Genomic DNA, 27890 nt, shown 5'->3' with positions numbered 1-27890 from the left:
CATGCAAAATTATTCTTTTTTCGGGTCACCTGATAGAGGGGGCTGACTATGAGGCTGTAGTTTGGGATGTGCATCCTCCAAAAACCTACTACACCCAGAAAAGACTGTGTCTCTTTCTTGCTAGTGGGTGGTGACATACTGGTGATTTTGTCAATCACATCTCCTGGGATGTGACGACGTCCATCTTGCCATTTTACTCCCAGGAACTGAATTTCTTGGGCAGGTCCCTTCACTTTGTTCCGTTTAATAGCAAAACCAGCACCCAGAAGAATTTGGATTATTCGCTCTCCTTTTTTAAAAACTTCCTCTGCTGTATCACCCCACACAACAATGTCATCAATGTACTGGAGGTGCTCAGGTGCCCCACCCTGTTCCAGTGTGGTTTGAATCAGCCCATGGCAGATGGTTGGGCTGTGTTTCCACCCCTGGGGCAAACGGTTCCAGGTGTACTGAACGCCCCTCCAGGTGAAAGCAAACTGTGGCCTGCATTCTGTGGCCAGAGGAATTGAAAAGAAGGCATTGGCAATGTCAGTGGTGGCATACCACTTGGCTGCTTTTGACTCCAGTTCATACTGCAGCTCCAACATATCTGGCACAGCAGCACTCAGTGGGGGTGTGACTTCATTCAGGCCACGGTAATCTACCGTCAGCCTCCATTCTCCACTGGCTTTACGCACCGGCCATATGGGGCTGTTAAAAGGTGAGTGAGTTTTGCTGATCACTCCCTGGCTCTCTAGCTGACGGATCAAGTTATGAATGGGGAGCAAGGAATCCCTGTTGGTGCAGTACTGCCGTCTGTGCATTGTTTTTGTAGCTATAGGTACCTGCTGCTCTTTCACTTTCAGTACCCCCACAACAGACGGATTTTCTGACAGGCCAGGTAAAACAGACAGCTGCTGAATGTTGTCTGCATCTACAGCAGCTATTCCAAAAGCCCATCGGTACCCCTTGGGATCCTTGAAATGTCCCCTTCTGAGATAGTCAATACCGAGTATGCATGGAGCCCCCTGTCCAGTCACTATGGGATGCTTCTGCCAGGTTTTACTGGTGAGGCTTATTTCTGCCTCCAACACAGACAGTTCCTGAGAACCCCCAGTCACTCCAGAAATATGAATCAATTCTGTCCCTTTATAACTCGAGGGCATCAGAGTGCACCGTGCACCAGTGTCTACCAGTGCCTTATATCTCTGTGGCTCTAATGTGCCAGGCCATCTAATCCACACAGTCCAATACACTCTATTATCCCTTTCCCTCCCCTGGCTGAGGGCAGGGCCCCTCTATTGGTTACCTGCAGTGACGGGAGCAATTTCATTGGTGGCTGATCTCTGCTGTAGTTCTCTCACTCGTGCTCGCAGTGCAGGAGTGGGTTTTTTATGCCACTTCCTCATGTCCTCTCCGTTTTCTCGTAAGAAGCTCCACATGACCACACGTGACATGATGTTACTGCCGTCATTTGCTCATGCAGAGGGGCGGTTGCCTTTGGTGGCAGAGACTTTCAACAGTTTGATCAATTGCTTCATCAGATTCTTTGCGTCATGCTCGTCTTCATCAGGTGTTTCCAATACTGACACAGGTTCATCCCTATTCATCAGTAATGACAGTTCCTCCAGTATAGTTTTCTGTGTCTCCTTAATCTCACCTACTTCTTCTGCTACTATAGCTGCAATGGAAGCACGTGATGGTGGAAACTGCTGTTCAAAGTTTTGGAGTGTAATAGTCAATTCTTAAACTGGGAGTCTTCTGTCCTGACCCTCGAATCTATGGAACATTGCTACCAGTGTACTTGCGTACCTCTCTGGTGCTGTTTTTGAGAGCTTGCGATATACATCAGGTGTGCACCTTACTCTATCAGGATCACGGTCCTGGTGTGGATTGTTAGGGACGAAATTGGGATCATACAGCATCTCTACTACGGCTGTTTCTCTCAAAAATTGGATGCCTTTCTCCACGGTGTTCCATCTTTCCACCTTAGGCTCCAGATCATCTTTGTAAGGGTATCTATCCTTTACAGCCACTAGTACTCGTTCCCAGAGGGTAGCGACTCCATTCAGACATCTGCCAATTCCTCTGTCGATAGCTGGGTCTCGGGCAATGCTTGCCAGTTGGCGGGCTTCGCTGCCATCTAGGGACACGCTGCTGGCACCGCTGTCCCAACACCGCAGCAACCAGGTGACAATAGATTCACCCGAGCGCTGTACAAACTCCTTTCTTGAACCTTGGATTTCAGTCATCTTTAGGGGCCGACGAGTAGTGGTAACAGTGACTCCATCATCATCGCTGTCTTCTCCATGTCTCTCACTTTTCTTAGTGGCCTTTTTAGGTGGTGGTGGTGGTGGTGGTGGTGCTGGGGAGGGCCCCTCGCCTGGATCTTCCTTTTTTTTCTCTGCTTCTTCTTCTTTCCGTTCTAGGCGCGAGGACGGCCGTGTCCATTTCTGGCCTTCCACAGGGGCAACCGACACTGATACCGGTGCTTCCTGTGATTGGTCAGGTCTAACTTCGAGGTTTTCATTTTTGCTTTGGACCTTGGTTTGGAAACCATTTCTCTCCAGAATATCAATTATAGCTCGATAAGCACAAGCCAGACCCCAAACAATACATTCCTTCTCAGATCGTCCTGAGTCACATGACTCCTTACCTAAACACTCGCTGAATTTCTCAGGATCCCACAGGTGCTCAAGATCAAAACTGCATAATACTGGGGGTCCCCATGCTTCTAATTTCTTTCCTAAGTTTTCCCACCTTCCCTGCCATTCAACACTCTCTGGTTTTGAGGAAAGCTTCCTCCACGCAATGTAAAATCCTGTTGTAAAGAACACATTCAGGAAAACGGATAACACAGTTGCCAGGCTGGCATCCTGAACATAGGTAAAAACCTGAAAAGAGTAACTGGAAACCAATCCAAATGCCACATAATCTGTCACGTTAGCCAGGGTGTTTAGGCAGGAGGTATGTAACCCCCTCAGCACACTAAAGTAGCTGTACACAGATATGACTCCAGTGCTGAACACGAGGAGCTTAAAAAAACACCAGCATGCTCTAAAGTACATGAAAACCCTTAGTCCACTTAGCACCAGATTTACAATGGAGTACCAATACTGCACTGCCCGCATCCTCCACCAATAATTGTCACGGTGTTGTCCGTGACAGTGACCCAAGGGAAACCGAGAAGGGAGAGGGGAGAGAAAAAGAAACTGCGTCAGTGGCCGCGCGGCCGCCCGAGCAGAGCCGCGCTCCGGGAGGGGGAGGGGGAGGGGGAAACAGCGGGAAGAGATGGGTCTACAAGAAAACAACGGCACGATCTGAGAAGGAACGGTAACTTTACTAAATCTAATAAAATTGAACAATTGAAAGAGAGAGAAAAAGTTTCAAACCAAAAGCTATGAGCTTACGCTAAGGAGGACCCGCAGGGGAAGCACACGTGCTGAACCTCCACGGCAGCCCAGAGCAACGCGCCCAGGCAGAGCGCCGCCTGCATCCGGTGCGGAGCTCCGCCCCTCTGCTGCTCCCCCAGCATTAACTCCTTCACTGCTGCGTGATGCTCTCATGTGGAATACCGGCATCAACACCGCAACACCACAACAGTGCATGAGGATCTCACACAAAGCATGCATGCCCCAGAACTAAATCACCCTCATTATATAAATTTAAGCCTTTGAATTTTGATATCAGGGCCATTAGGAACGCATGTCAACAGCAGTTCCCTGGTGTTTGGATTCATGTGTGGCTGTTGTTGCTGTGGTCAGTGGCCAGCTCCCAAAGCCAGGAGCTCATCACGCCTGGCGCTGCAGGGCCCTGCTAGAACCCAAAGGGACAGCATACTGTGTGGACAGCTTTGAGTGTCAGGAGACCAAACACCTCTGCCGATGTTAGCAGTGACTTTGCTGGGCTTTTCCTTGTGCTAGAGGGGCTTTGCTCTTTGTCAGAGCTGATGTCTCTGTTAAAGCTGTTTCCTCTGGGACTAATGAGCATTTCAGCTTTGATTTTCCAAGACAGATGTATGCACTGGCTTCAGTGCTGGGGAAATCAGATGGGAGTTTTGTAGGAGTGGTGATGGATGTCTGCTGGAATCAAGAGCCAGGGCATAGCATACCTGAGTCTGGCCTCGGGACTGCTCCTGGGCACAGCGTGGGCTTGGTCAACACAGCTGTGGCCTGTGGGGACAGCTCCTGGGCTGCTTCCCTGTCAAGGTGTGTGCTGAGAAGTGCTCCACATGCTTGACAACATTGTCACAGAGAAATATCCTCTAGTGTCCCCTCTTGAACCTGTTCGCTTGTCCCCTCCTGTGCCAGGCCAGGCGCTCACCCGCTGCTGCTGTGTGTCAGTTTGCTGCTGGCTGTGGCTTGGCCAGCATGGGGCTGGGCCACTGCCATGCCTCCTGCAGCCTGCTGTGGCTGGGACTGCCTGTGCCCTGCCATGCTGCAGTGAGCTACAGGAGTGCTTTTTAATGCAAACTTTTCCCTGGGAAAAGCTACTTATGAATGCTGTGTGTGTATATTGTGCATACAGTAGTCTGGACATCAGGAATTGGCAGCCCCGAGTGATGCTGGGATGGTATTGGAGGAGCAGCGGCTTCAGGAGAGGGGCTGGGCTGGTGGGAGGCCAGCAGGGCTGATGGCAGCAGGGCCCAGCATCCCACGGATGGGCTCTGGAGCAGCCGCTGGCTCTGTGGGTGTCTTGCACAGCACCTCCTGGCATACCCCTACCCTCCTGTTCTAGCTGTGTCAAAAGGAAGCCGTACAGAAAGTGGTGATCATGCTGATAGCAGCACTAAGTGTGTCTGATCCATAATGTATTGTGTTTGTTTTATTTGAATCAAAGAACATGAAGAGCAGGAAGAAAGTGCTAGTGCCTTCAAGAGTGGGAGAGCCCAAGATTCGTCTTCTGGGCTACATCAAAAGAAAATCTGTGAATGAGAGGCTGGGAAGCAGAGCCAGAGCTAAGAGCATCTTCAGCCTTGGGAGTTGGAGGAGCACAGTCTGATGGTGAGGAGAGGTCAGCTGAGAACCTGAGAGCTTCCTGCAGCCCAGAGGCCTCTGAACGCTGAACCAAACCCAGATTTTATCATTTCTTGCTCTGAGAAAACCCTCAGCCTGGGGCTGCTCTCTACTGGAGCCTGGCAGGATTGTTCTGAGCTTCAGCAGTCTCAGCCTGATACTTCTGCCTGGGCTTTTGTGGGCAGCTGTGCATGTCTGCCCAGTCTGTGTGAGCTCCCTGTCCTCTGGGCCTTCTGGCAGACATGGCTGTAAGGCAGGGGGAAGTTCTGCACCGTTCCATCCAGGTGTCATCCTGCTCAGCTGATGGCATTTGGGTGCCTTTACTGCCACCAAGCATGGCTTCCCTGTGGGACACGCCACATACTTGTGCCATACTGCATGGAGTAGGGTTTGTAAGATATGGGAAGGAAATGAAATCCCACGTGTCTGTGGGATTTGTGTCTCAAATGCTTGTCAGATGTTTCTGGGCTTCTTGGCTCCTGTTCCTGGTGCTATGGGAGCAGACAACTGCTGGCCTTTGTGCAGTTTGTGCTGCAGTAGGGGCTTCTGGCAAGGCCCGACAACTCTGTCAGAGCACCACAGAAAGGCTGCATTGGGTATGGAGGGGTGTGGGACTGAAACTACACTGTGTTTCCTTGACTGTCCTCATGGTGAACAGTTCTGAGCCAGGGAGAGCAGCGTGGAACCCAGATGTGCTTCCCGCCTGTCCCCGGCTGTGGGAGCACAGGGGTAGCCCTCGCCTCCGGGCTTCCTTGGCTCATGCATCCTCTTCGTGCATTTCACACTCCTGTCATCATAGCTTGGCACAGCGAATTGGTTTGCTGCTTCTCTTTACTGCTGCAGGGCTGGCAGCATCTGGCAGGTCTCCCAGGTCCTGCTGTGGGGTTTGTGTGGTGGTGGGCTGGAAGGCAGTTCTGCAAGCCCCAGGTGCTCCACTTTGTGCTGGGACTGCGAGTGTGAAGCTGGGTTTGGGTTGCCCTGAGTTTCACGGGGTTGTGTGGCCTTATTGTTCTGGGTGGGATGGGTTTGTATGGCCTCTTAGGGGGGGTGAAGTGGAAGATTTAAGTGTCTTGGGTTCACCCATCTTTTTATTGTCAATTTTTTGTTGTATTGTGTCTTACAGAGATAACATTCATCCCAGATTTGATGATAATGAAAATACAGAAAAAAGACAAGCAGGTTTGTGACCCTCTCTCCTTCTCCTAAGTCAGCTGGTGAAGCGTCAGGAGCTTGTGCTGTGTGTTGTTGCAGTACATGTGTGGTGGGAAGTGGGCAGAAAGGGATTGCTGCATTTCCGGTGAGGACCACAGCTCTGGATGCTGAAATTTGACCAGAGCTGCAACCTACAGTGGGTAAATCTTACTTGAGCGATTGGGATTTGTGTTCCATAATGGAAGCGCTCTTGATTTGGTCCTGGTCTCTGTGTAGAAGCAGCCCTTCTTTCCCCTGAAGTTACTAGTTCTGGCTCTTGTTTGAATCTCATCATGCATACATTACAAAAATGCATGTTTGCTGCGATTGCTGCTAATATGCTCCAGGACTGACACTGCTGGGGAGGCTGGGGACCAGCACATCTGTGGTGCTGCAGGAGCTTGGCCAGCAAATCTTCCCTTGCTCAGAAATAATCCCATCACACCAAGCTGCCGTTTCCAAATTGCTGCATCAGATCAAAACTACCTGCTGGTCCCAGAGGAGATTTATTAGCCAGCAGTCTTTGTATTAAGTGTGTGCACAGGCAAACCTGACCATCGGTGCTCTGGGAAGAGCACAAGACGTGTTATATGCGTGCAGACTGTCAGCAGGGTTGAAATATGACTAGGGCTATAAAACAGCCCACTCCGCCTTGAGCTGATTTGTGCTTGTGCTGCTTTAATGGGAAACCACAAAGCTGAACACTGAGCTGAGGGGTGAATCTGCTGGAGAGCACAAACTGGTGCTGTTGGCACTGGAGCCGTGCTCAGGGCAACACTTTGCAGCTGTGGCAGGTTAGCAGGGAGGAGGAAGGGGGAAGGATTTGGAAAAGATGTGTGGCCATGATATGAAACTATGGCACGTGGGGCAAGGTGTGTGTGTGCAGGAGGCTGGTTTGGTAAGGAGTTTAATAACTGCATGTCCTAAAGATGCTGTGAGGAGGCAGAGCCAGCCTCAAGCTGAGGGTGGGAGCGCAGCACGGGCTCTGCTGCCGGGTGGGGCCTTGGGGCATGCCTGTGTGAGACCCATCTGCCAGGTAGAAAATTCCCACACTTGTGTAGCAGCTCTGACTGCTCTGTAAATGGGATTGCTGAAATGATGTGGGTTTGAACACAGCAAAATCTTCCTCCTCCCACATTTGGAGGTTTTTAAATAGCTCAGGTGTCAGTGCTTTGTACAACTGCCCCTGCAGATCACATCTGGGAGGGAGATAAAGGCCAAATAGGAAGAGGAAGGTGTAGGGTTGAGCTGTCCATCTCCTGTGCTCTCTGAACCAGCAGCAGCGTGGGGTGTTCCTTTCACTGTGTCATGGAGTGTGCTGCAGTGTTCCCAAAGTCATCAGCTCCACAGGAACTGTGCAGGGATGTCCCTTTCCCTGAGGGGTCTGGACAGCACTAATGGCAGCCAGGGTGAGCTCTGTGTGTGGGAGGAGGCTGCTGCTCACCTGCAGGACCTTGGCTGCGGTGTCACCCTGCAGGTGGCTGTTCAGGGCCTTGGGGAGCTGCAGGGGCTGGCAGAGTGCTGGCACCCTTTGCGTTGGTGCCAGATGCTGGGAGAGCTGTTGGCTTCCTTTGGAGTGGGTTCTGGATGTGGTCTGTGCTGGCCTGGTGGCCCAGGCAGCACTGTGGGACAGCACCAGCCGAGGGACCCTGCTGGCAATCAGGGCCTGCATTGACATGACTCTTCTTCCCTAGCAATGCCTGAAATTCTTGGGGGCTTGTCACCAGGCTGTGACTAACTTGTGAAACAGGTCACTTCCCTTGTGACTGATGATGCAGTGTGCTGGGACACCTTGTCTGCTGGCAGAGCAGGAGAAGCCACAGGCTGTGGTACTCTCATCTGCAGCACTGCAACCGGCCCCGGGGCCACTGGCACAAGGACACAGAGCAGCTGGAGTTGGTCCAGAGGACACCACGATGATGCTCAGATGACTGGAGCACCTCTGCCATGGAGACGAGCCGAGGGAGTTGGGGGTGTTGTGCCTGGAAGAGAGGGCTCTGGGGAGACCTCATGTGGCCGTCCAGTACTCGAAGGGAGCTTATAAGAAGTCAGTCTCCCTCCTGTTCACACAGTCTGGTAGTGATAGGACAAGGGGTGTGGCTTTAAACTAAAAGAGGGGAGATTTAGGTCAAGTGTGAGGAGGAAGCTCTTTACCCATAGGTGGTGAAGCCCTGACACTGCTGTCCAGAGGAGCAGGGGATGCCCCACCCCTGTAGGTGCCCACAACCATGGCTGGGCCCTGGGCAGCTTGAACTGGCAGTGGGGGCAGCCAGCCCACGGCAGGGGTCTGGCTGGGGTCTGTGAGGGCCCTTCCCGCCCAGCCATGTTGGAATTCTCTGAGTTTCAGTGACTGTGGCAGCCCCATCCATCTCTGGACAGTGTTCTTGATTGTGTCCTGCTCCCTGGGCACCATGGGTGCTTACTTTCTGCCACATTAGCAGGGCATAACCCCTGCTAATTTTTGCCAGGGTCTGGCTTGTTGAATAACCTGAGAAGTACCAAACTAAAATGTTGTTATCCCATGGTGCTTGTAAATCTCTACAGCTGCCATGGAAATGGCCCTGTCTGTCTCGGGCTGTTGGAGCAGAGCAGCATGTGTCCCTGTCTCCTGCCTGCCCTGGGATTTCCTCTGGCTTGAGCCTGGGCACACAGGTGAGGAAAGGCTGCATGATCTGGGTCTGCTCAGCCTTGAGAAAAGGAGACTCTGGGGTGATCTTATTAATGTTTATAAATATGTTACATGTGAGAGTCAAACTGGCATGGCCAACCTCTATTCAGAAGCCTGTGGGGACCGGACAAGGGGAAAGAGCCATTAACTTGAGCATAGGATGTTCCTCACCAGTATGCGAAGGAACTTCACTGTGCAGTGATGGAGCACTGAACAGACTGCCCAGGGAGGCTGTAGATTCTCCTTCTCTGGAGATACTCAAGACCCACATGGACTCCTACCTGTGCAGCTGTAGGCAGCTGTTTTGCAGGGGACTAGATGATCAGTAAAAATCCCTTCCAACCCCTACAGTTCTGTGATTCTGTGGGGGCAGGTGGGAACAGCCCGGGACTGCAGGGACTGCAGTGTGGAGGCTCTTGTTTGCCTTTGCTTCCAGTGCTCACTGCTTTTCCCTGAATGATATAGGTCTGTTTTATTGAAATGTGGACTTTGATGTTTCTCCTACTGCAGACAATGTCAAGGGCCATAAACAGAGCTCACCTGATAGCTGTAGGACCTCAAGCAGGGGCTGGGGCACCCTATGAGTGTTTGAGGCTCAGTCCCAAGCTGTGTCCGTGGGCTCCTGACATTATTTCAGATGAGCGGGGAGCGGTGGGGGTGCCCTGCTCCTCCTGCCAGCTCCCACATCCCCCACCCTGGAGTGCTCACCCCAGTGCTGCGCATGGTTCTCTGCAGGGCCCATGGCCCTTGCCTCCCTGTGCCCACTGCTTGTGTTGGTCATGCCCCAGGGCAGAGCTCCCCAGCTGAGGGCTGTGGCTCATAGAGCACCTTGGGAACAGAGCCAGCCTCCACCTCCATCATGCTCATCCAGTGCTGGCTGTGGAGCCTGCTCGGAGACATGATGGAGGGTGGCACTTGGGTATTTATAGCTTTCTGCTGCATTGCATTAAGAGCTGGAAGCAAGGGGTGCGGACAGCCGGTGAGAGGATGCACCAGCCTGTGCTGTGCTGCTGGTGGGACTGCAGCTGCCAGTGAGGGTGGCTTGACAGCCTGTGGAAACACTGCACGTGGGAAAAGTTGCCTTCTGCACTCCTCTGGTGCACTGTGACTGGCCGTGGGGACAGGCGGGCAGAGCTGCTGGGCACGGGGCCCATTGGCTGAATGGTACTGCAGGGAGAGGCAGCTGGTAGAGGTGTGGGTCAGACCCTGGGTGGTGGGCTCTGCTTTAGGAAACCTGTGGTGCACCCTTTTGTCATCTTGAGGCTGCCTGTGTAGGACAGGTCTCCATGAGGTTCAAGCCAGGCCTGCAGGGTGTCCCCAGGCCTCCTGCTGCCAGAGGCTGCAGCAAAAGGGTACTGAATAGTGCTGGTGCCTGCAGGGTACTGGAAGCTAAGGACAGTGTGTGACATAGCCACTGCTGCAGGCTGCAGTCCACACCCTGCAGGAGCACTTTGTGTGGGTGCCATCTAACCAAGGGAGCTGTGGGTGATGCCCAGGAGAAGGGCTGGGGAGGTTGCGCTGCTTGGTGTCCACCACTGCCTCCCTTGGGGCTGTGCATGAGGTGTGGCCCAGTCCAGGCCCTGCCATGGGCCTGGGCCCCCTGCTCCCTGTGCAGGTGCTGGGCTGGCAGCAGTGCCCCTTGCCTGTTTTTGTGGTACTACCCATCTGTTGTGCTGGTTTCCCTCAAGTCCTGAGTAAAAGCAGGGGAGTTGAATCAAGCTGTGACTCCTAATGAAATAAACTGATTTCAAGTTAAGGAAGCACACCATTAGGGCCCTTCCTGACCTTGGCTTTGCCCTCTTATGGGGTCATGCAATTATGAGTGCTCTCTGTTAGCCCTTACAGATCTCTGGCGGAGCTTAAGCACTTCTTTGCTCCTGACTTTCTTTTTGTCAGTAGTTCAACATGTGGGAGAAGACCGCATGCTGTTGCTGGGGGACTTCCCTCTACCAAATGTGATTTGTGCAAGGTTCTGCTGGAAATAAAAAGTGTCCAAGCTATACGTAGAATTGTATTCTGAAAGTGTAAAATCATTACAATCTTCACCAACAAAAGAGCAAAAAAAAGCCAACCCAACAACAAAAAATGAAAGATAATTCAAAGGAACTGACCTAAGGATAAACGTAGTGCAGGGAAACAGGACAGGAGGAGGGGTGTTGGGTGGGGGAGCTCTGTGCTTCCCCCTGCCCCTCCAGATTACCTCAGGAGGGAACAGCAAAGCTCTCCTGGTCACACAGCTCCACAAGAAGACGTGTGGAAGGCTGTTGAGTGTAAAAAGATGGGTTTTTTTAATTAAAACGTTTTAGTGAAAAGAAAAGGACACCTAGTGGGAATTTAAAATAAACCTATAATGAGGCAGGGCTAAAAATATTTGAGGAGCCGCTTGCTAAAAGCATGAGATCTAATAATGTTCGTTTTCAAATATCTCAAGACCACAGCGCGTTTACGTGGGGCTGTGGTTGGAGTGCGGCTGGTGGCAGCGGTGCCGGGGCAGCAGCACGGCTGTCTCCAATGGCATGTGCACAGGGGCCTTAAATTACAGCTGATGTGGCTGAAAGTAAGCAGTACCCTTGGTGCCCAGGGAGCAGGACACAGCTGGGAAGCACTGCCCAGGGATGGATGGAGCTGATGGAGCTGCCACAGCCACTGAACCTCAGAAGAAATCACAGAATCCCGGCGTGGCTGGGTGGGAAGGACCCTCGCAGCCCCCTGCTGTGTTCTGGCTGCCCCCCACCAGTTCAAGCTGCTTAGGGCCCAGCCATGGCCTCAGGCAGCTGCAGGGATGGGGCACCCGCAGCTTTGGGCAGCAGTACCCAGGCTGCACGCCTCTGGGTTAAGAAGCTCCATTCACACCTGACCTAAATCTCCCCTCTTTCAGTGTAAACTCATTTCCCATTGTGCTATCGCTGTTTGCCCCTGAGAGAAGTTGGTTTCCCTCCTGTTCATATGCATATGTTCTTTTGGGGCTGTCCCTGCTCCTGGAGGAGGCTGTAAAGCACTGGAAGAGGGTTTGGTTCTGCCTGCAGTGATTTGTAAAGGGAGAGGGAACAGAGCTGTTCCCTCCTGCTGCTCCGTGGTTCATCTGCAGTGCCAGGTGCTTTCCTGCTACCAGCTCATGCAGGTGGTTGAGAGGTGGAGCAGCTGGTGTCTGTGGAGAGGGAGGCATCTGTGCTGGATCTGGGCAGGGAGCTCTGCAGGGGAAGAGCAGGGCAAGCAGGGAGTGGGGCAAAGAGGGCAGCAAGGAGAGGTGATTCTTTGTATTCACCCCTTGAGAACCAGGAGCCGTGCAGTAGGGCAGCAGGATTAAAACAAAAGGAGCGTGTCTTTTCCCACATCTTCCTAGTTGGTAGCACCAAATGCTGCCAGGTGCTTGGAGCCCGTGGTTACAAAGAGCAGTGGGGCTTCAGAGGGCTGGCAGGACTGCACCAGGCAAGCTGCAGGAGTCCTTTGTAGCCACGCAGGAGCACAGATAACACCTGCACTGCTTTTCCAGACTTTTTCTCTTGGCTTTTGGTGGAGAGAAGCAGGATAAGCTGAACTTCATCAAAGGAAGCAGGAAGAGCCTGTCCCTGGCTCTCCCCATTGCACCAAATCAACTGCAAATGGCAGCGATTGCAGCGCAGGTGGGCAGCAGAAGCATGCTGCAGCCTCATGGCAGCACGGCAGCGTTCCACCCTCGGGCACACCAGGTCATTGCTGTGGGTGCAGCAGAGTGCCTGGGCTAGCAGCCCTTATCCAGCCCCTCTGGAGGTGCCTGGTTTTGGTGTTGCCATGTTCAGCTGCTGTCTGTGTGAACTGCGTGCTGCTTGGTCCTGAAGCTGCTGGTTGTGACCCTCTCACTGTGCCACAGCTTTGGGCTGTTCTTGTGTACTGCTGGCTGCTCCCAGAGGTCTGCTGTGACACCCCTGGCAGGCTTTGGTGACAGCTGCCTGCAGGGTACCTCGTGGCCAGCACTGGCCTTGGGGCACACAGCCACAGCACTGCCTGGGGCTCTGGCGAGTGCTTGGAGCTGGAATGGCTGCTGGCAGCCCAGCTCAGTGCATCGGGAGAGAAGTTCCTGCCTTGTGCTCTCCTCGCAGGCTCTGCAGCCTGTGGCTCTGTGCAGATGTCCCATGGCTTGGGCAGACAGCATGGAGCACTGGCTTTTGGGAAGAGCTGATGCATGAAAGGTACCCCATGCCCTTGCCCAGCCATTGTTGCTTGGTGTAGGACTGAGATTGGCTCAGGAGCAACTTGCCCTCCTGCCACTCTGGGATGCTGGAGACTGGCTTTCTATCTGGTATCTGTGCTTGGCTGCTGTTCAGCACAGAAGCAAAAGGAGATCCATTCTCATGGGGTCTGTGCGCTTTGTAGCTAATCCAGTACATTGTTCCAGCTAATCCCCAGCTCGGGCAGCCTGCAAGATCTGAGGTGCAAAGGCTGAGGCTGACCCCATTGCTCAGCCCCTGGGTTTGGAGGCAGCACCTGTAGTGCAGTTTTTCTCCCTGCAAGAAAAAAGTCTCTCTCAGCGGCCTGGAGGCACAGTGCCACGTGGGTATTGGTGCCTGGTGGCCCGGCAGCCTGGCAGAGCTGCTCTGTGTCAGTGTTTCTGCTAATCCGAATTAGAAGTGAGTGCGCAGAGTGCTCTGTGCTTGGACAACTGTGAATGGGTTCCAGCCTCAGCCTATGGGACAAAAATATTTACAAACCCCAGCAACTCCAGAGTACCCAAGGATCTGGGTGGGGCTGGGAGTCCTAGCGTGCCGGAGGCTGCTTCAGGACAGGCCCTGCCCTCAGGGGAAGCAGCTGTCCTGGCATGGGGCAGGAGAGTGCAGGGTGCCAGGAGGGCCCCCACAGCATGCTGTAGCCCTGCGGCTCCCAGGCTCCTTTCCAGCTATGGGAGCAGGGCTCTGCCCTTGGGACACAATTGCTGCAAGATGTGGAAGAGGTGTCTTTAGGGGAAAAATTGGGCAGTTCTGTGTTTTGGGACAAAAAGCTCTTATTGCCAAGTGCATCCTAGTTTTCACAAGCCCTGGCCTGAGAACAGGGATCCCTGGATGTCCCTTGTGGAGGCCCCAGGCTGACCATGCCTTCCAGGAGAGGCCCTGGTGGTGGCACAGGACGGTCACTGCTCCCAGTGGGGCAGTTGGACTGGTGCTGAGCTGTCAGCCCTCTGCAGAGCCCTGGGCAGGGGATGGCCATGACAGCACGCTCTTTTTGGCTGAGTTCCTTGTTAGAAGTGAAGCCCTCCCTTGGTCCTCCTATGCCTGCCACACCATCCCAGCTGCTTGTGAGGAGCTGGAATCATTGTTGGAAAATGTGGAGGAAATGAGGGTAGGGTCAGGGCAGGGCGAGCAGCTCTGTTTCCCCACCTCAGGCCGTGAGCTCAAGGTCTCTGCGGGGTCAGGGGCTGCAGGGTGCTGCTGAACTAGGGCTGTGCTTGGGGCCACAGGTGAGGTGCCAGGCCGAGGTCCATAGCTTGTCCTGCTGTGCCACTGTTAGGCAGGACCTGGGACTCCTGCCTGTGGAGCTGTCTGTGTGGGGTAGTGAGCGGATCCTCCACACGTCGAGGGGCATGGCTCAAATAGCACCATGGCCTGGAAAGCTTTGCTAGGTCTGTAGTCCAGCATCCCCTCTGCAAACACCTTCTGCTTTAATCTGTGGCATTTGCTTCACTTGTTGCCTCTCTGTTCTCTCTGCAGCCACCCAGCTTAAAAGTGCTGAGCCGCTCACCAATGTCGGATGCCTCAGACACCTGGGAGTGCAAGGTGCAGGGCCTCTTGGCTGGCAGTGAGGAGCAGGAGTCCCACCGGGCGACAGCCACGGACACGGGTGGGCAGTGCCAGTGCCCCGAGGAGCAGCCTGACAGGGCTCTGCTGCGGCGGCCAAGCGCCCAGAATGGGATGCAGGACGCTGGGGCTGTGGGCACGGGGGTGAAGAAGAAACGGAAGAAAAAGGACCTGGCTGAGCAGGAAGGAGGAGAAAAAGCATCTGTGGAGGTGAAACCAAAGAGGAGAAGAGAGCCTAAAGAACCAAAAGAGCCTAAAAAGGTCAAGGAGCCCAAGAAGCAGAAGGAGCCCAAGCAGAGGGAGGTGGCCAAGAAGCCCCGGAAACCTCGGGAGCCTAAAGCTCCCAAGGAGCCTAAAGACAGGAAGAGCAGCTCTGAGCCTGGGCCCAGAACAAGGACTAAGAAGAGCAGGTGGGTGCTGCTGTGGACTTGTTACATAGTGGGGATTGTGGGCTCCAGGGGCTGGCAGGGTGCAGCCCACCACAGTGGCCATGGGCTTGTAGCAGAGCTGTGCCTGGGAGGCCTGAGGGCTCCCTTGTACTGCGCAGCTGAACACCACTGCCTCTGGTAATTCCTCATCCTATTAATTAACATCATTGGCCAGAAGAGGAGCTCTGATTTCTTTTTAATTGGGAATGTGTGCAGATAGTAGAGCTGGTCACAACTGGCATCATTTTATTTACTGTCAAGGACTTGCAGTGTTTTTGGAGAGTCCTGTACAAGGCTGGCTTATTGATTGGAGCTGGGTCCTCCTCATGTGTTGTAAATAACCCATAGGATGAATGTATTTGTGCCTATTTTTATTTCTATTTCTCATAGAAATGAGATCAGTAGAGGTTCCAGCTTGGATTTTTTCATCAAAACCTTTCTTTGTTGGAAGACATCAGTTTGGTAGAGCTGCTTGAAGGAGCATTCCTGGAAACAGTCACCAGAATGGGCTTCCCAGAGTCCACTGCATCCACCCACCCGCCTCCCTCCTGCCACTGCTGTTTGTGTGCAGGATGGGATGGAGCCCCTGATCTTCCCTGCCCCAGAGGCTCTAGCTCCTTTGTAGCTCGCTTATGGCTGGAGGAGAGGCTGTGCTAGGTAGGCCATGCCCAGGGCTCGGGTGGATTGTATGGGGCAACAGAGCTACCACAGCAGGCTAGTGGGGAGCTGAGTAGTTGAGAGCTGGGCTCTGCCCCTGGTGGAGCACCCACAGCTGAGCTGCACAGTGCTGCCACTTCTGCTCTTCCTCGAACCCAGTGCTCTGCACACAAGTGATGCCTGGCCCTGTATCATGGGCTGGTGAGATGGGGATGACAGGTCAAGCAGAGAGTGCCCTAGAGCAAAGAGGTCAGTGCTAAAGAGCAGGGCTGAAGCAGAGTGGGAAGGAAGAGGAAGATGAGGCACACACAGAGGTGGCCCAGAAGGATCATGCTGTTCCTAGGAAGGACAAACTGCAGTCTCAATCTCAGAGCACCTGCAGGGTCAGCACCTGCTCCTAACTCTGCAGTTTAAAAGAGCAGGATTTCTGTTTGCTCGGTGTGGCCCATGGGCCAGCCAGGCAGTACTGTCACCATGTCCTGCAGGAGGGGTGAGCACACGGCTCTCCCAGAGCCCCCAGCCTGGCATCAAGCCCAGCCTGGCCTTGTGCCCTGCACACAGGGCTGATGTGGCCTTTCTTGGCAGGAGGCTGAACTGGAGGCCTTGAAGGCAGCTTGTTTCAACCTTTGCCAGAGATGAAGGATGCAGCTGGCAGCCTTTTCTAGTGCCGCCTCTGCTGCTGTGGGTGGTTCACACACATCCACCCCATGGTGGAACCTTGGGGTCCAGGCCAGCAGAGGGGAGGCTTGGGAAAGAGCAGACCTCAGAAGCCAGGGCCCAGCTGTTGTCCAGGAGCCTGCTGCCACATGGCAGTTCCCTTGGTTGCCAGCAGCGCCTTCACACAGTGCTAAAGGCAGCTTGTGACAGCATGACCTGCCCGCCGTGGCACTGGTCTGACTGACTGGGCAGGGGGATGTGGTGGGGTTACTCCAGCTGCAGTCCAGGGCCCACTGTCTCTGCTGCAGAAGGCAAGGCAGGGCCCATTATGAGCCTCTCTGATGATTGCTTTGCCTTTGGTTCAGCAGCCAGAGAAGGAACCCATGTGAAGCAGGAGCAGGCGCTGGGTGCGGACACCCCAAGGTGGAATACAGAGCCTGCTCCCCGCCATGGGGAGGGCTGGGGACTCGGGGCACAGGGCCACTGGTGAGATGGGCGCTCTGCATGAAGGGAATGATTGCTGGGAGTCCTCTAAGTGGCAGATAATGGTGGCGTAATTTCTTCTAAATTATTTCTAATCACAGCCAACTACTGGCTCATGAATGAAGCAATTGTTAATTGTGACTTGCAAATCAATATCTTGGGAGTTATTGCTCGGGTGGAAGCAGTGCTCTCCATGCATTTTCAGGCCCTCTAATTGAACCACTGCTACACAACCAGGTCAAATTTGGCCTGAACAACAGATTTTTAACTGTGTGGCTTATGATGGCCCCAGGCAAGCATGATTGTCTCACAAAATGGGGACAAAATCTCAATGGGGCTTTGAAACTGACTGTTCTCTGCAGCCGTGCAAGTCTTGGATGTGGGGAGGCTGCTGGAAAGAGCAGTAGACAGCTCTGCTCCTGGGCTTCTTGCTCAGCCTGGGGACAGGGACCAGCTCCTGGATGTCTTTCCCTTAGCAGTGTTTGTTGCGGTGGGTAAGGACACCTGTGCTCCCTAGCTGGGTGGGGAGGTGCTTCTCCTTGCTCCTTGCCCCACCTCTGTCACAGCATTCAGCCTGGCTCTCGTGCTCCAGGAGCTGTGCAGACTGGCAGTGAGCTGAACCCCTTTTCCAGCAGCCCTTGTGGTGCTGCTCCCCAGGTCAGGGGAGCCCCCAGCCCCCTGCTGCCCTGCACCAGGCTGTGCAGTTGGGCCCTTTTGTCCTGGTGTGCTGGAATGAGCTGGAAATAATCTGATGGTGATCAAAGAGAAGGTCAAACTGCCAGCATTGCTGGCTGTGCTGATATGCCCAGTGCTGGGGGGGGGGCTGGGAGACCCATGCTGCCCTTGGGAGAAGAGGGAAGAGGAGCCTAGAGCAGAGCCTAGTGCGGGTTCCTGCTGGCTCCTCACAGAACCCCAAAACAGTGTCTGACCATCAGTCTGTCCTGACGTTAAGGAGCAAGGTCTAACTGTTGGTCTGTCCTGGCAGCAAGGAACAGGGGCCTACTCCTGTAGAGAAGAAGAAGAAAGGAAAGAGGAAAAATGAGATCCCAGTGGACAGCTTGGATTTAGATCAGGATCTTCTGAGCCCATCAGTGCAGAGCCCTGAGGAGTCTGCGGAGTCGGCTGACAGCCAGGTATGGCCAAAACCCTTGGCTGGCAACTGGCTGGGGAAATCCCAGCTGCATCTTAGTGGAAAAAGAGTTGGGGGCACTGTCCTCTGTGCCATCTGCTACTACACCTCCCCACGATGGCACGGGAAGGCTGGGGAGCATTTCTGCAGGGCTCTGCTGCATATGGCCTTGTGGCCAGCAGCACCATGCAGGCCAGGTGCTCTGCTCCAAGGCACTACTGGAGGCCTCACTGATGGCAGCTGCTCTACCTGTGGCAGCAGTGCAGGGGCTTACATCCCATGGAGGCCTGTTCTTTCCCACACCTCCACCCCACCTGTGCAGCCGATGCATGGTCTGGAGAACAGGCAGCCCTGGGGCTCTCTCTCCTCAGGCTCCCATCCAGGAGGGATGGTACTTGAGCTGCCCATCTCCCTGTGTCTACCTCTTTCATCCCATACACAGAAACGCCGCTCTGGCCGGCAGGTGAAGAGGAGGAAGTACAATGAGGACTTGGACTTCAAGGTGGTGGATGATGACGGCGAGACGATAGCTGTGCTCGGAGCTGGGCGAACCTCCGCACTTTCCGCCTCCACTTTGGCTTGGCAGGCAGAGGTAGGGACGGTGGTGGTGGGGCTTCCTGTGTGTCAGGGTGTCCCCAGGGCATCACTGTGGGATTTGAGGAAGTATAGGATCCCTGTACAAGGATGGAGAAGCAGTGTGCATGTAGGATTGTGCCAGCAGGAGGTCTGAGTGCACAGCGGGATGGGTAAGATCCTCCTGCTGTGAGAGTAAGGACTGGGACATGTCATGTAGTTGGAGGTGTCCCTGAACGCATGACCACCCCACTGCCTGTGCCTGCCTTTGACTCCTGTCTCTGTAGCTCTTGCCCTTGAGGTTAACCTAGTATTTTAGCTGACAACCAAAGGCTTTGTGGGTGCCAGATGATTGTTTTCTGCACAAGTTGCCACTCTTCATTAGTCCTGATTGAGAAATGCCCAGCGTGACACTTGCCACAAACCTCTGCTGGGCAGCATGGAAGGACATGGGCAGTGTGGCAGGGACCAACTGGAGTCAGCATGGTATGAAGCTCACTGACCTTCCTCCTCTGCCCACTGATCTTGTTCCTCGTTCCTTCTGATGTGTGCACCACATGCCTGCAGCTCACTGCCTTTCTGTGGTCACTGACAGAGCTGCCAGATATTAATAACAGTCACTAATTGTTCTCCTGATGCTGTTGTGTCCCTCTGTAATCCCTTTTATCAAGGTTTTATTGTGGACCTTAGCCAGACTGTTGCTGAGCCAGTAAGACCTGGCCCGGTGCCCCAGCTCTGTCTGGAGGGCTGCCAGGCACCCTCAGGATGTGTTGCCCTTTCCTTCAGCAGCTGCTTGGGGCCATGTCCTCGCTGGGCTCCCACCAGTGAACTTATCAAGTGAGATTTTCATAACAGCCATTGGTAATAGATTACCTTTGTAAGGTGTCCATGCTGCAAGCCTGTTTCTCTTTGCTTCTCTTTTCACCCACTTCGATATGCCCAGCACCAGATGAGCTGTGAAGGCAGGTGTTGTGACCAGACTGAGCTGAGGACCTGCTCTGGGCTCTTGCCAACAGGCTTGGCAAGGCCTGGCTGTGGCTGCTCCTGGCACCAGGATTGGCACCAGGCAGCAGGAAAGAAGGGAGCCCTGTGGCCCCAGAGCTGCTCTTCCTGTGGCCTGAGGTTGCAGCTTTCCTCCCTGGATCCTGTGCCTCGGAGAGTCACAGGGAGGGCCTGAGGCTCCCTCCTTGTTTTGCAACTGCCGGTGTGGGGCTGAGGGCAGGACAGTGTTTGAATCACCTCCAGCACAAGTTTGTGGAGTGGGTGCCTATGGTGGCCATCAGAAGGTCTCTGCATCCTCAGGGGGGATTTTTTCACAGTAGGCTCAAAGCCTCCCTTGTCCTGTCCCCTTGCATGTGCTGTGGCCGTGGGAAGGTGGCAGTGATGGAGGGTGCACCTTCCTTCCCCTCTGCGAGTCTTGGCAGAGAAGCTCTCAAGCTTCCTCCACTTTTCTGGACTGGTGAGCTGGCAGAAGAAATGCAACTGCTCTGTGGTAGGGTGGTGCCAGAGGCCAAGCTGGGAAAACAGCTCTCTGCTCTCCTTCCACTGTCCCCAGGAGCCTCCTGAGGATGATGCCAATATCATTGAGAAGATCCTTGCCTCCAGGATGGTGCAGAAGGAGGTGAGTGGCAAAGATGACAGAGGGGCTGGAGGTCCCTGGGCAGAGGATGGAGAAAACCTGGCTGACTTCGTGCATCAGGCACAGTAGATGTAGCAGCAGTCTGTGCTATTCTCTCACCCGTGCCTTTCAGGGTGCTGGCAGAGCATACCCAAACTGTCACCTCCCTGGGCAGGGGATTAGTGTAGTGCTTCTTCTGTCCTGGGCACCGGGCAGCCTCTGGAGAGGATTCAGACCTGGACTGGTCTCCAGGTGTTTGAGTCCCTCATCCTCAAGGGTGGTCTTGCACCATGCTCCTCAGGGCCATTGAGCCTCAGAGCAGGCACCACGCCACACTTCACCATCGTCACTGTTTGTGAGACTCATGCTGCCTGGGGCCCATGGCCAAGGTTGCACCCCTTTATATTCTGCACAGGCTCTGGATGCCACTAACTTTCCTTCCCTTGGTTTCAGACTCATCCTGGAGGCCTGACGTTTGAGATGGAGGAGTTCTACGTCAAGTACAGGAACTTGTACGTGCAGCGTTGTGGTGCTCTGTGCTGCAGTGGTGCACACTCCATGTGCAGGAGTGTGATCTGTGTGCTCTCACTTCTGTCTCAGCCCCAGCTGCAGCTCTGATCTTGCTGCTGCTGCCCTCCCAAGCCAGGCCTGGGCTCTGGGGAGCAAAGTAGCCACTGCAACTGCAGTGCTCAGTCTTGTCCAGGACTTTGTCTGGTCTGGGGCCCCATGTGGCGAGATATGAGCTGGGTATTCTGTGGGTCTTGGGATTCTGTGGGCTTGACTGCATGGTAAATAGGATAATTGCCCTAGGGCCTCTCTGGTCACGTTTTGTTGATGTTTTCCCTCTGCAGCTCCTACCTGCACTGTAAGTGGGCAACTCTGGAGGAGCTGGAGAAAGACCCCAGGATATCCCAGAAAATAAAGCGCTTCCGAAACAAGCAGGCTCAGATGAAGCATATTTTTACAGAGGTGAGAGCTGAGTGCAGCAGGCAGCCATTCTCTTCCCTGGCACAGCTGGGCCAGAGATGTGGCTGAGCAAGTGACTGCTATGAACACCCCTGGTGTCACCAGAGGACCTATGGGCAGGTTGACAGATGGCCTTTGCTGGTCACTGCCAACCCTGGAAGCATTGCTCAGTGGGAAGGAAGGCAGCACGTAGTGCTGATGGTGCTTTCTGTGTTCATTTGGGGAATGTGCCTTCTTGTGGTGGAGTGGAGATGCTCGTTGTGGAGCAGAGGAGAGAGAGACCTAGAAATACCTGGGCATAGGGCCACTGCTGCCTGCTTTGCTGTATAGATGGATTAATCTTGTTTAATACAGAAGGTGTTCTATCATTTATTGTGATGTTCCAAAGACAGTTGTTGGATCTCCTAGAACTGCCCCTTGGAAATGTAAACTGGGCTGGTAGGCTTTGAACATTTCTTCATGGATATAATTGCTATCCCAGGGGTATGTGTCAAATTTCTCATTCCTGAGTCTGGGTCTTTTCCAGGATGCAAAGAAAAAGCCTATGTTGATGCATTGTTCCAATGACAGTTTAACAAAGAGAATCTGCTCTTTCCTGCTTGGGGAGCTGTAAACATAGAAGTCTTTTTCTCAGTCCCAAGCCCTAGACACCTCTCTCCAAGGCCAACTGCTGCTCTGAAGCCCACTCATCCCTGGGCTTTTCTGACACGAGAGAAAGCCCTTGCTTCCTGCGCAGTTGCTGCTGGTGTCTGCTGAGTTGAAAGTGGGGAAGAAGAGAGGTGGAGGGAGCAAAGTGCCATCTCCTGTAGAGGAATTGGGATCTGAGGGGACAGCTGCAGAGACCCAGGTGGTGCTTTGGGTGGTTCTGGTCTGTGGCAGTTGCAGCTCTGAATGCTGTATATAAGCTGGAGCATACAGTTCAAGTCTTTGTGCCTCAGGGCCAGATGGGCTGGAGTGGACAGTTCTGCCTCCCAGCAAGGGCAGCACAGGGCCAGCAGCTGCTCCAAAGCAAGAGCTTTGCCTTCTGCGGGGCTTCTGCATCCTCCCTGCCCAGAGACAGATGTCACGTACCTGGGTCCATGGGCACTTGGTGTGCTGCACACAGCAAGCAGCATGCTGGGGACAGATGTCCCACAGTTGTTTTTTCATGCCCACCATCTGTTTAACCCTTGAATCACCTTGAACTTACCTCTCCTTTTGCTGTCACAGCCTGATGAGGATTTGTTTAACCCGGACTATGTGGAGGTGGATCGAATTCTGGAGGTGGCTCACACAAAGGACCCTGACACTGGAGAGGTAAGTGGCTGCATCCCTCACCTATCTCAAAGAGGGAGGGAGGTTCAGCAGGCAAGCTTGATCCTGCCCATACATCAATGTCATCTCTCATCAACTTGCCTTTCCAGCTTTGCACAGCTCAAACCGTACTTCTGGGGGCCCTCTAGCAGTGGGGTAATACAAGGGCCACTGAGCATTGCAGTGACTCAGTCTCACTTGCAGCCTGTTCCCGTGCTCTGGGGCTGAGCAGCTGTGAGCCCTGCATTGGCCTACAAGCCTCTCTATGTGCTGCAGGAGGTGACACACTATCTGGTGAAGTGGTGCTCACTGCCCTACGAGGAGAGCACCTGGGAGCTGGAGGAGGATGTCGACCCAGGGAAGATTAAAGAGTTTGAAGCCCTCCAAATCCCTCCAGAAATCAAGCACATGGTAACGTACCCAGAGGTAACGTACCCAGCTGGCAACTGCTGCCCTGGGCAGGAAGGGGCTGTCTGTGTTTTGCCAGGGTCCAACAGTGGTCACCTTCTTATCCCTGCTACTTCAGTGCAAGCCTCGTCTCCTCCCCTCTGGAGTTGTTAGCTAGTGGGGTTTGCGGGTGGGATCCAGAAGCCAGGACCTGACTTTGAATGTGCTGTATGACTGAAGCATTGTCCTGGTGAACAGTCCCAAAATCAGGGGCTGGTTACACTGGATGTTTGCCTTTTCCTCTCCATGAATCTTGCTCCTGCTCTCTCCTCCAAGGAGCGCCCAGCATCTGAGTCCTGGCAAAAGCTGGAGAAGTCCCGAGAGTATAAGAATAGCAACCAGCTGCGGGAGTATCAGCTGGAGGGAATGAACTGGCTGCTCTTTAACTGGTATAACAGGTGAGGAGGGGCTGGAGTGCTGAAGTCCCATGAAGGGCACTGGCAGTTGCCTTTGCAGGAGCAGAGCTGACATGCAGGGGCCTGACAGCAGCTGCTGAAAGCTGACAGTGCTGGAGCTGATGGGCAGTGGCCACAGCAGCTGTGTCTGTGCTAGCCTTGCAGTTGAGTCTTTAAGAATGTTTCTCTGTAGTGGTATTATGGGCTTAGCTATGGGTCTAAAGTACAGCTGATTTTTGGTATTGGTCAGGCTTCTGATGACCCATTTTTGTGGCAGGAATGCAGAAGTATGCATGTTCTCACCATCGGCAGGTGTTGTTCACAAGCTAGAGTGCACCCAAAAGGCAGCTTCTTTCACACTAACTTCAAGTCCATCATCTGGAAGAGGTTGGATGGTCTGGCTTACCCAGACCAGTATGGGCCACTGACCTGATGTCCCCCACACCACGGAGTCAGGTGTGCATGGAGGTGACACGCCTGACATCACATCGAAGGGCTAGTGACAGGGTGGTTCCTGCCCCTGTGGGCCACGTTAACCTGTCCTTGCCCATATCTGCAGGAAGAACTGCATCCTGGCTGATGAGATGGGGCTGGGGAAGACAATCCAGTCAATCACCTTCCTCTCAGAAATCTTCCTGATGGGCATCCATGGCCCCTTCCTCATCATCGCTCCCCTCTCCACCATCACTAACTGGGAGAGGGAGTTTCGTACCTGGACAGAGATGAATGCCATCGTGTACCACGGCAGCCAGATCAGCCGGCAGATGATCCAACAGTATGAGATGGTGTACAGGGACACACAGGTGACTGATGCACACAGCACTCCCAGGATGTGTCCTCCAGTTCTGCCTTTCTTTTCTGGGGAAGCACTGAGTTGTACATGGGGCTTATGGTGATCTTTTAAGGACCCCTCTGGTGGCATGGGCTCAGGGTGCACTGTATATGAGTGAAGAAAAGACCCAATTCAAACAGAAAGGGGAAAATAGTCTGAGTCACAGCCGCAGCTCTTGTCCAGGCCTGAATTTTTGCCGTGAAGCGGTGCCTGGTTTGGTGACATGCAGACTGCAGCCAGCATGGAGGCTTGCAGGAACCTGCCCACTGCTTGAGGGAGGTGAATGTGGGAGAATCCCAAGTAGAGTTCAGATACTAACATTGTTATGGTGGCCAGCTTCTGTGGGCCGCCAGGATGTGTGACAGTGTCCTGCTGCCCTGCAGAAGTCAAGCACTGCATATGGTTTATATTTCCCTAGGGCAACCCTCTCCCTGGGATCTTCAAGTTCCAGGTGGTTATCACCACCTTTGAGATGATCCTTGCTGACTGCCCAGAGCTGAAGAAGATCCAGTGGCGCTGCGTGGTCATTGATGAGGCACATCGCCTGAAGAACAGGAACTGCAAGCTGCTGGAGGGGCTGAAACTTATGGCCCTGGTGAGCACGTCCTGCTCGGGTTCATATGAGAGTAGGGTGGGCCAGAGGTGGCTAATGACAGGCAATAAATGCCTGTGCCAGCTGCTTAGTCCCAGGGCCAGAGCTGAGATCTCCCTGTCTCAGAGGGGGGGCTCTCTGGGAGTCACTGAGTTGCTAAAGCAGCACTAGTGATGGAGGACCCTTTGATGGATGGGGAACTGGTGACCTGTATGCATTGCAATATTCCTTTTGCTGAAGTGGAATACTAACCCACACCTAGACAACTCCTTCTATGTCCTTCCATCTGCCTGCACTCCCTGGCAGAGCACTAGCTGGCCACACAGCGCAGCTTTGGGCTGCTTCAGCACACAGAGGTGGTGGCTGAGCAGCTGTGTGCAGCATCCTTCGGCTGTGGTGTACCTTGTACCCTGCAGTGAGCAGGACTGCCATATTGAAGGCGTTCTCTTAATTCTTCGCAAACATGGGAATAGTATGTGCCAGGGATAGTGGTGCAGGACTGCGTGTTCTGGTCAGTGAGCTGCTCAGGGAAGTAGATTTGGATGTTCACCTCCTTCACAGCTGTTCGTTGAGCAGAGGGCCATCAGGTGTATTGGCCCCATCTGAAATACTGTGTCCAGGCCTGGGACTCCCAGCACAGGAGGGCTGTGGAGCTGTTGAAGTAGGTCCAGAAGGAGGGCTGCGAAGATGATCAGAGAGCTGGAGCACCTCTCCTATGAGGATAGGCAGAGGGAGTTGGGTTTGTTCAACTTGGAGAAGAGAAGGGTCCAGGGAGACGGCATCATGGCCTGCCATACTTGAAGGGAGCTTACAAGCAGGAGGAGGCCGACTTCTTAAATAGTCTGATAGTGATAGGACAAGGGAGAATGGCTTTAAATTAAAAGAGGGGAGATTTAGATTAGATGTCTGGGGAAATTTTTTGCTCAGGGGAGTATGAGGCACTGGAACATGTTGCCCTGGGAGGTTGTGAGTGCCCCATCTCTGGAGGCATTCAAGGTTGGGTAGGATCCTGGTCAGTGGGATCTGGTGGTAGGCAGTCCTGCCTGTGGCAGGGGGTTGGAACTAGATGATCATTAAGGTCCCCTCCAACCTAAGCCATTCTATGACCTAAGCCTACCCAGCTGAATCACACTGTAGCTGCATCAAGCTCCAGAAATTATTGGTCTCTTGTCTCCATTGTTCCCCAAATCCCTGCTGTCTCCCCACGACCTTGGCTGTCTCCCCTTGACTCTTGTGGGGCTAGGAGGGAATGCTGCTGTCCTGCCTTCATAACAGTCACCTTCCTTTGCACGAGTCCCATGGCAACCTCCCAACCATTTGCCCTTCTTTCATAGCAGGTGACTCTTGAGATGGTGCCTGCTTTAGGTCTAGCAGGAAGATTAACCTGAGCAGTGAGTGGGTGTCCGGGTCTCTGGCAAAGCTGAGACAGAGCAGCTGGTAAGCCCTGGGAGGCAGTGCTCTGGTCTGACAGAAAAAATCTTGCCCTTAAATGCATGGGGTCTTGGGCTTTGTCAGCATTCCTGTCTGCGTGCCAACACAGCCCTACTGAGGGGCTCATGCCAAGGCAAGGCTGAGTCATGGGGGCAGCATGGGGGTCTCAGTGTTGGCCATTTTTGCTGCACATCCTGGGAAACATCCTGGGAGCCACAAGACAGCAGCTGGGTCAGTGCTGTGGCCAAGGAGCCGCTCTGGGGGTTCCTTTGCCTCTAGGTCACACAGTGCTCTTCTGGGGCTGGAAGATGATGAACATTGTGATCTTGTGGCCCTTTGGACCTAACCAGCGGGTCAGCCTTCAACCTGTTTTCTGTGTACACCCAGGAACACAAGGTGCTGCTGACAGGCACACCCCTGCAGAACTCAGTGGAGGAGCTCTTTAGCCTCTTGAATTTCCTGGAGCCACAACAGTTTCCCTCAGAGACAGCCTTCCTGGAGGAGTTTGGGGACCTGAAGACAGAAGAGCAGGTACCTAGAAGAGAGAGGCTGGTGACTTAGTGCAGGTCACTGGAGCAGCTGGCACACACAGACTTTGTGGAAATGAACACCACCCTTTAAAGATCTGCTCTTTGCAAGGTGCAGCGCTGCACTTGTAGGTCCTGGACTCAGCCAGGAAAAGCAAAACTATGACAGAAGCCGTAGGCCAGTGCTGCTTTGGAGAGGGGAGACCTGCCATGACAGGGGCAGTGTCTGCTCCCTTTCTAGCTCCCCACTGGCCCTTGCTTGCTTGGGCAGCTCAGTGCACCCACCTTTCCCATCTTGTCTGTCCAGCAGGAGTGTAGGGAGAGTAGCTAAGTCAGTAAGTCCACATGTCTGTCACTCTGTCTGACTCCCCTGGAGAACCGTCCTCCAAAAATACCCTTGGGCATGGGTCATTGGGAGCAGCACAGTACCCTGGGTTGCTTCACTGTTCTATGAATGTCTAGCTTAAGTGAAGATTGCAAAAGATATCATTGTAGGGGAGCGGGCATAGACACGTGGAGCACCCAGCAGCTGTGATGGAAGCCTCTGGCTCTCCTGCAGCAGACACATATATCCAAGGCTGCCTGCAGCAGAACTGTGCAGAGTTCATGGCCCATTCATTTGCCTGCTGCAGGGAAGCCAGTTCCTAAAGGAATCCTGTTTGTCAGAGCAGCTGTTTCAGGGCTGTATATAGTGAGTTTCCAGCCTGAAGAGGCTCCAGTGATGCTGGCCTCTCTACTGTTGTCACCATGTGCTTGCCATGCAGGGGGGGCAGTGAATCTCTTTTCTTGCTCTGGCAGGTGAAGAAACTGCAGTCCATCCTGAAACCCATGATGCTGCGACGGCTGAAAGATGATGTAGAGAAGAATCTGGCACCCAAGCAGGAGACCATCATTGAGGTGGAGCTGACCAACATACAAAAGAAATACTACCGGGCCATTTTGGAGAAGAACTTCTCCTTTCTGTCCAAGGGTGCCAACCAGCACAATATGCCCAATCTCATCAACACCATGATGGAGCTGCGGAAGTGCTGCAATCACCCATATCTCATTAATGGTGAGGGCTGTGCACTGGTGGTGTGGGGGTTGGGTCTCAGCACAGCGTTTACTTGTTGTTACCCTTAGGGCTCACTCAGCTCTGGCCTTCTGCCTGCAGTGATCTGCCTTGGTGCCCTCGTGGGCAGCCCAGCTCCCCTGCAGTGCTGCCTGCTGGTGGGCACTGCCAGCCGCAGGGTCCTACCAGG

The 27890-nt window shown here is 53.7% G+C and overlaps 1 protein-coding gene across 6 annotated transcripts in view; it reads left to right on the top strand.

Annotated features, from left to right (window-relative positions):
• The window catches only part of CHD6 (chromodomain helicase DNA binding protein 6), an 80262-nt gene that overhangs the window by 22424 nt on the left and 29948 nt on the right, over positions 1-27890 (top strand). For 4 of the 6 annotated variants that reach the window (XM_065754186.1, XM_065754190.1, XM_065754189.1 and 1 more), the window contains exons 2-15: positions 6118-6173; positions 14535-15031; positions 17832-17979; positions 18418-18567; positions 20104-20169; positions 20620-20678; positions 21018-21135; positions 22342-22428; positions 22702-22851; positions 23149-23270; positions 23827-24070; positions 24518-24694; positions 26510-26653; positions 27448-27703. In XM_065754186.1, the coding sequence (XP_065610258.1) occupies positions 6141-6173; positions 14535-15031; positions 17832-17979; positions 18418-18567; positions 20104-20169; positions 20620-20678; positions 21018-21135; positions 22342-22428; positions 22702-22851; positions 23149-23270; positions 23827-24070; positions 24518-24694; positions 26510-26653; positions 27448-27703 (2251 nt within the window). In that variant the 5' untranslated portion in view covers positions 6118-6140. The remainder of the gene's footprint in view (positions 1-6117; positions 6174-14534; positions 15032-17831; positions 17980-18417; positions 18568-20103; positions 20170-20619; positions 20679-21017; positions 21136-22341; positions 22429-22701; positions 22852-23148; positions 23271-23826; positions 24071-24517; positions 24695-26509; positions 26654-27447; positions 27704-27890) is intronic. The other 2 variants (XM_065754191.1, XM_065754192.1) reach the window with 2 other exon arrangements.

This window comes from Cyrtonyx montezumae, unplaced genomic scaffold (assembly GCF_038088225.1).
Source record: "Cyrtonyx montezumae isolate F1298 unplaced genomic scaffold, pur_monq_1.0 scaffold_9, whole genome shotgun sequence".
Lineage (NCBI taxonomy): Eukaryota > Metazoa > Chordata > Aves > Galliformes > Odontophoridae > Cyrtonyx > Cyrtonyx montezumae.
Note: the sequence above shows the minus strand (reverse complement) of the source record. Positions and strands in the feature narration are given on the sequence as shown.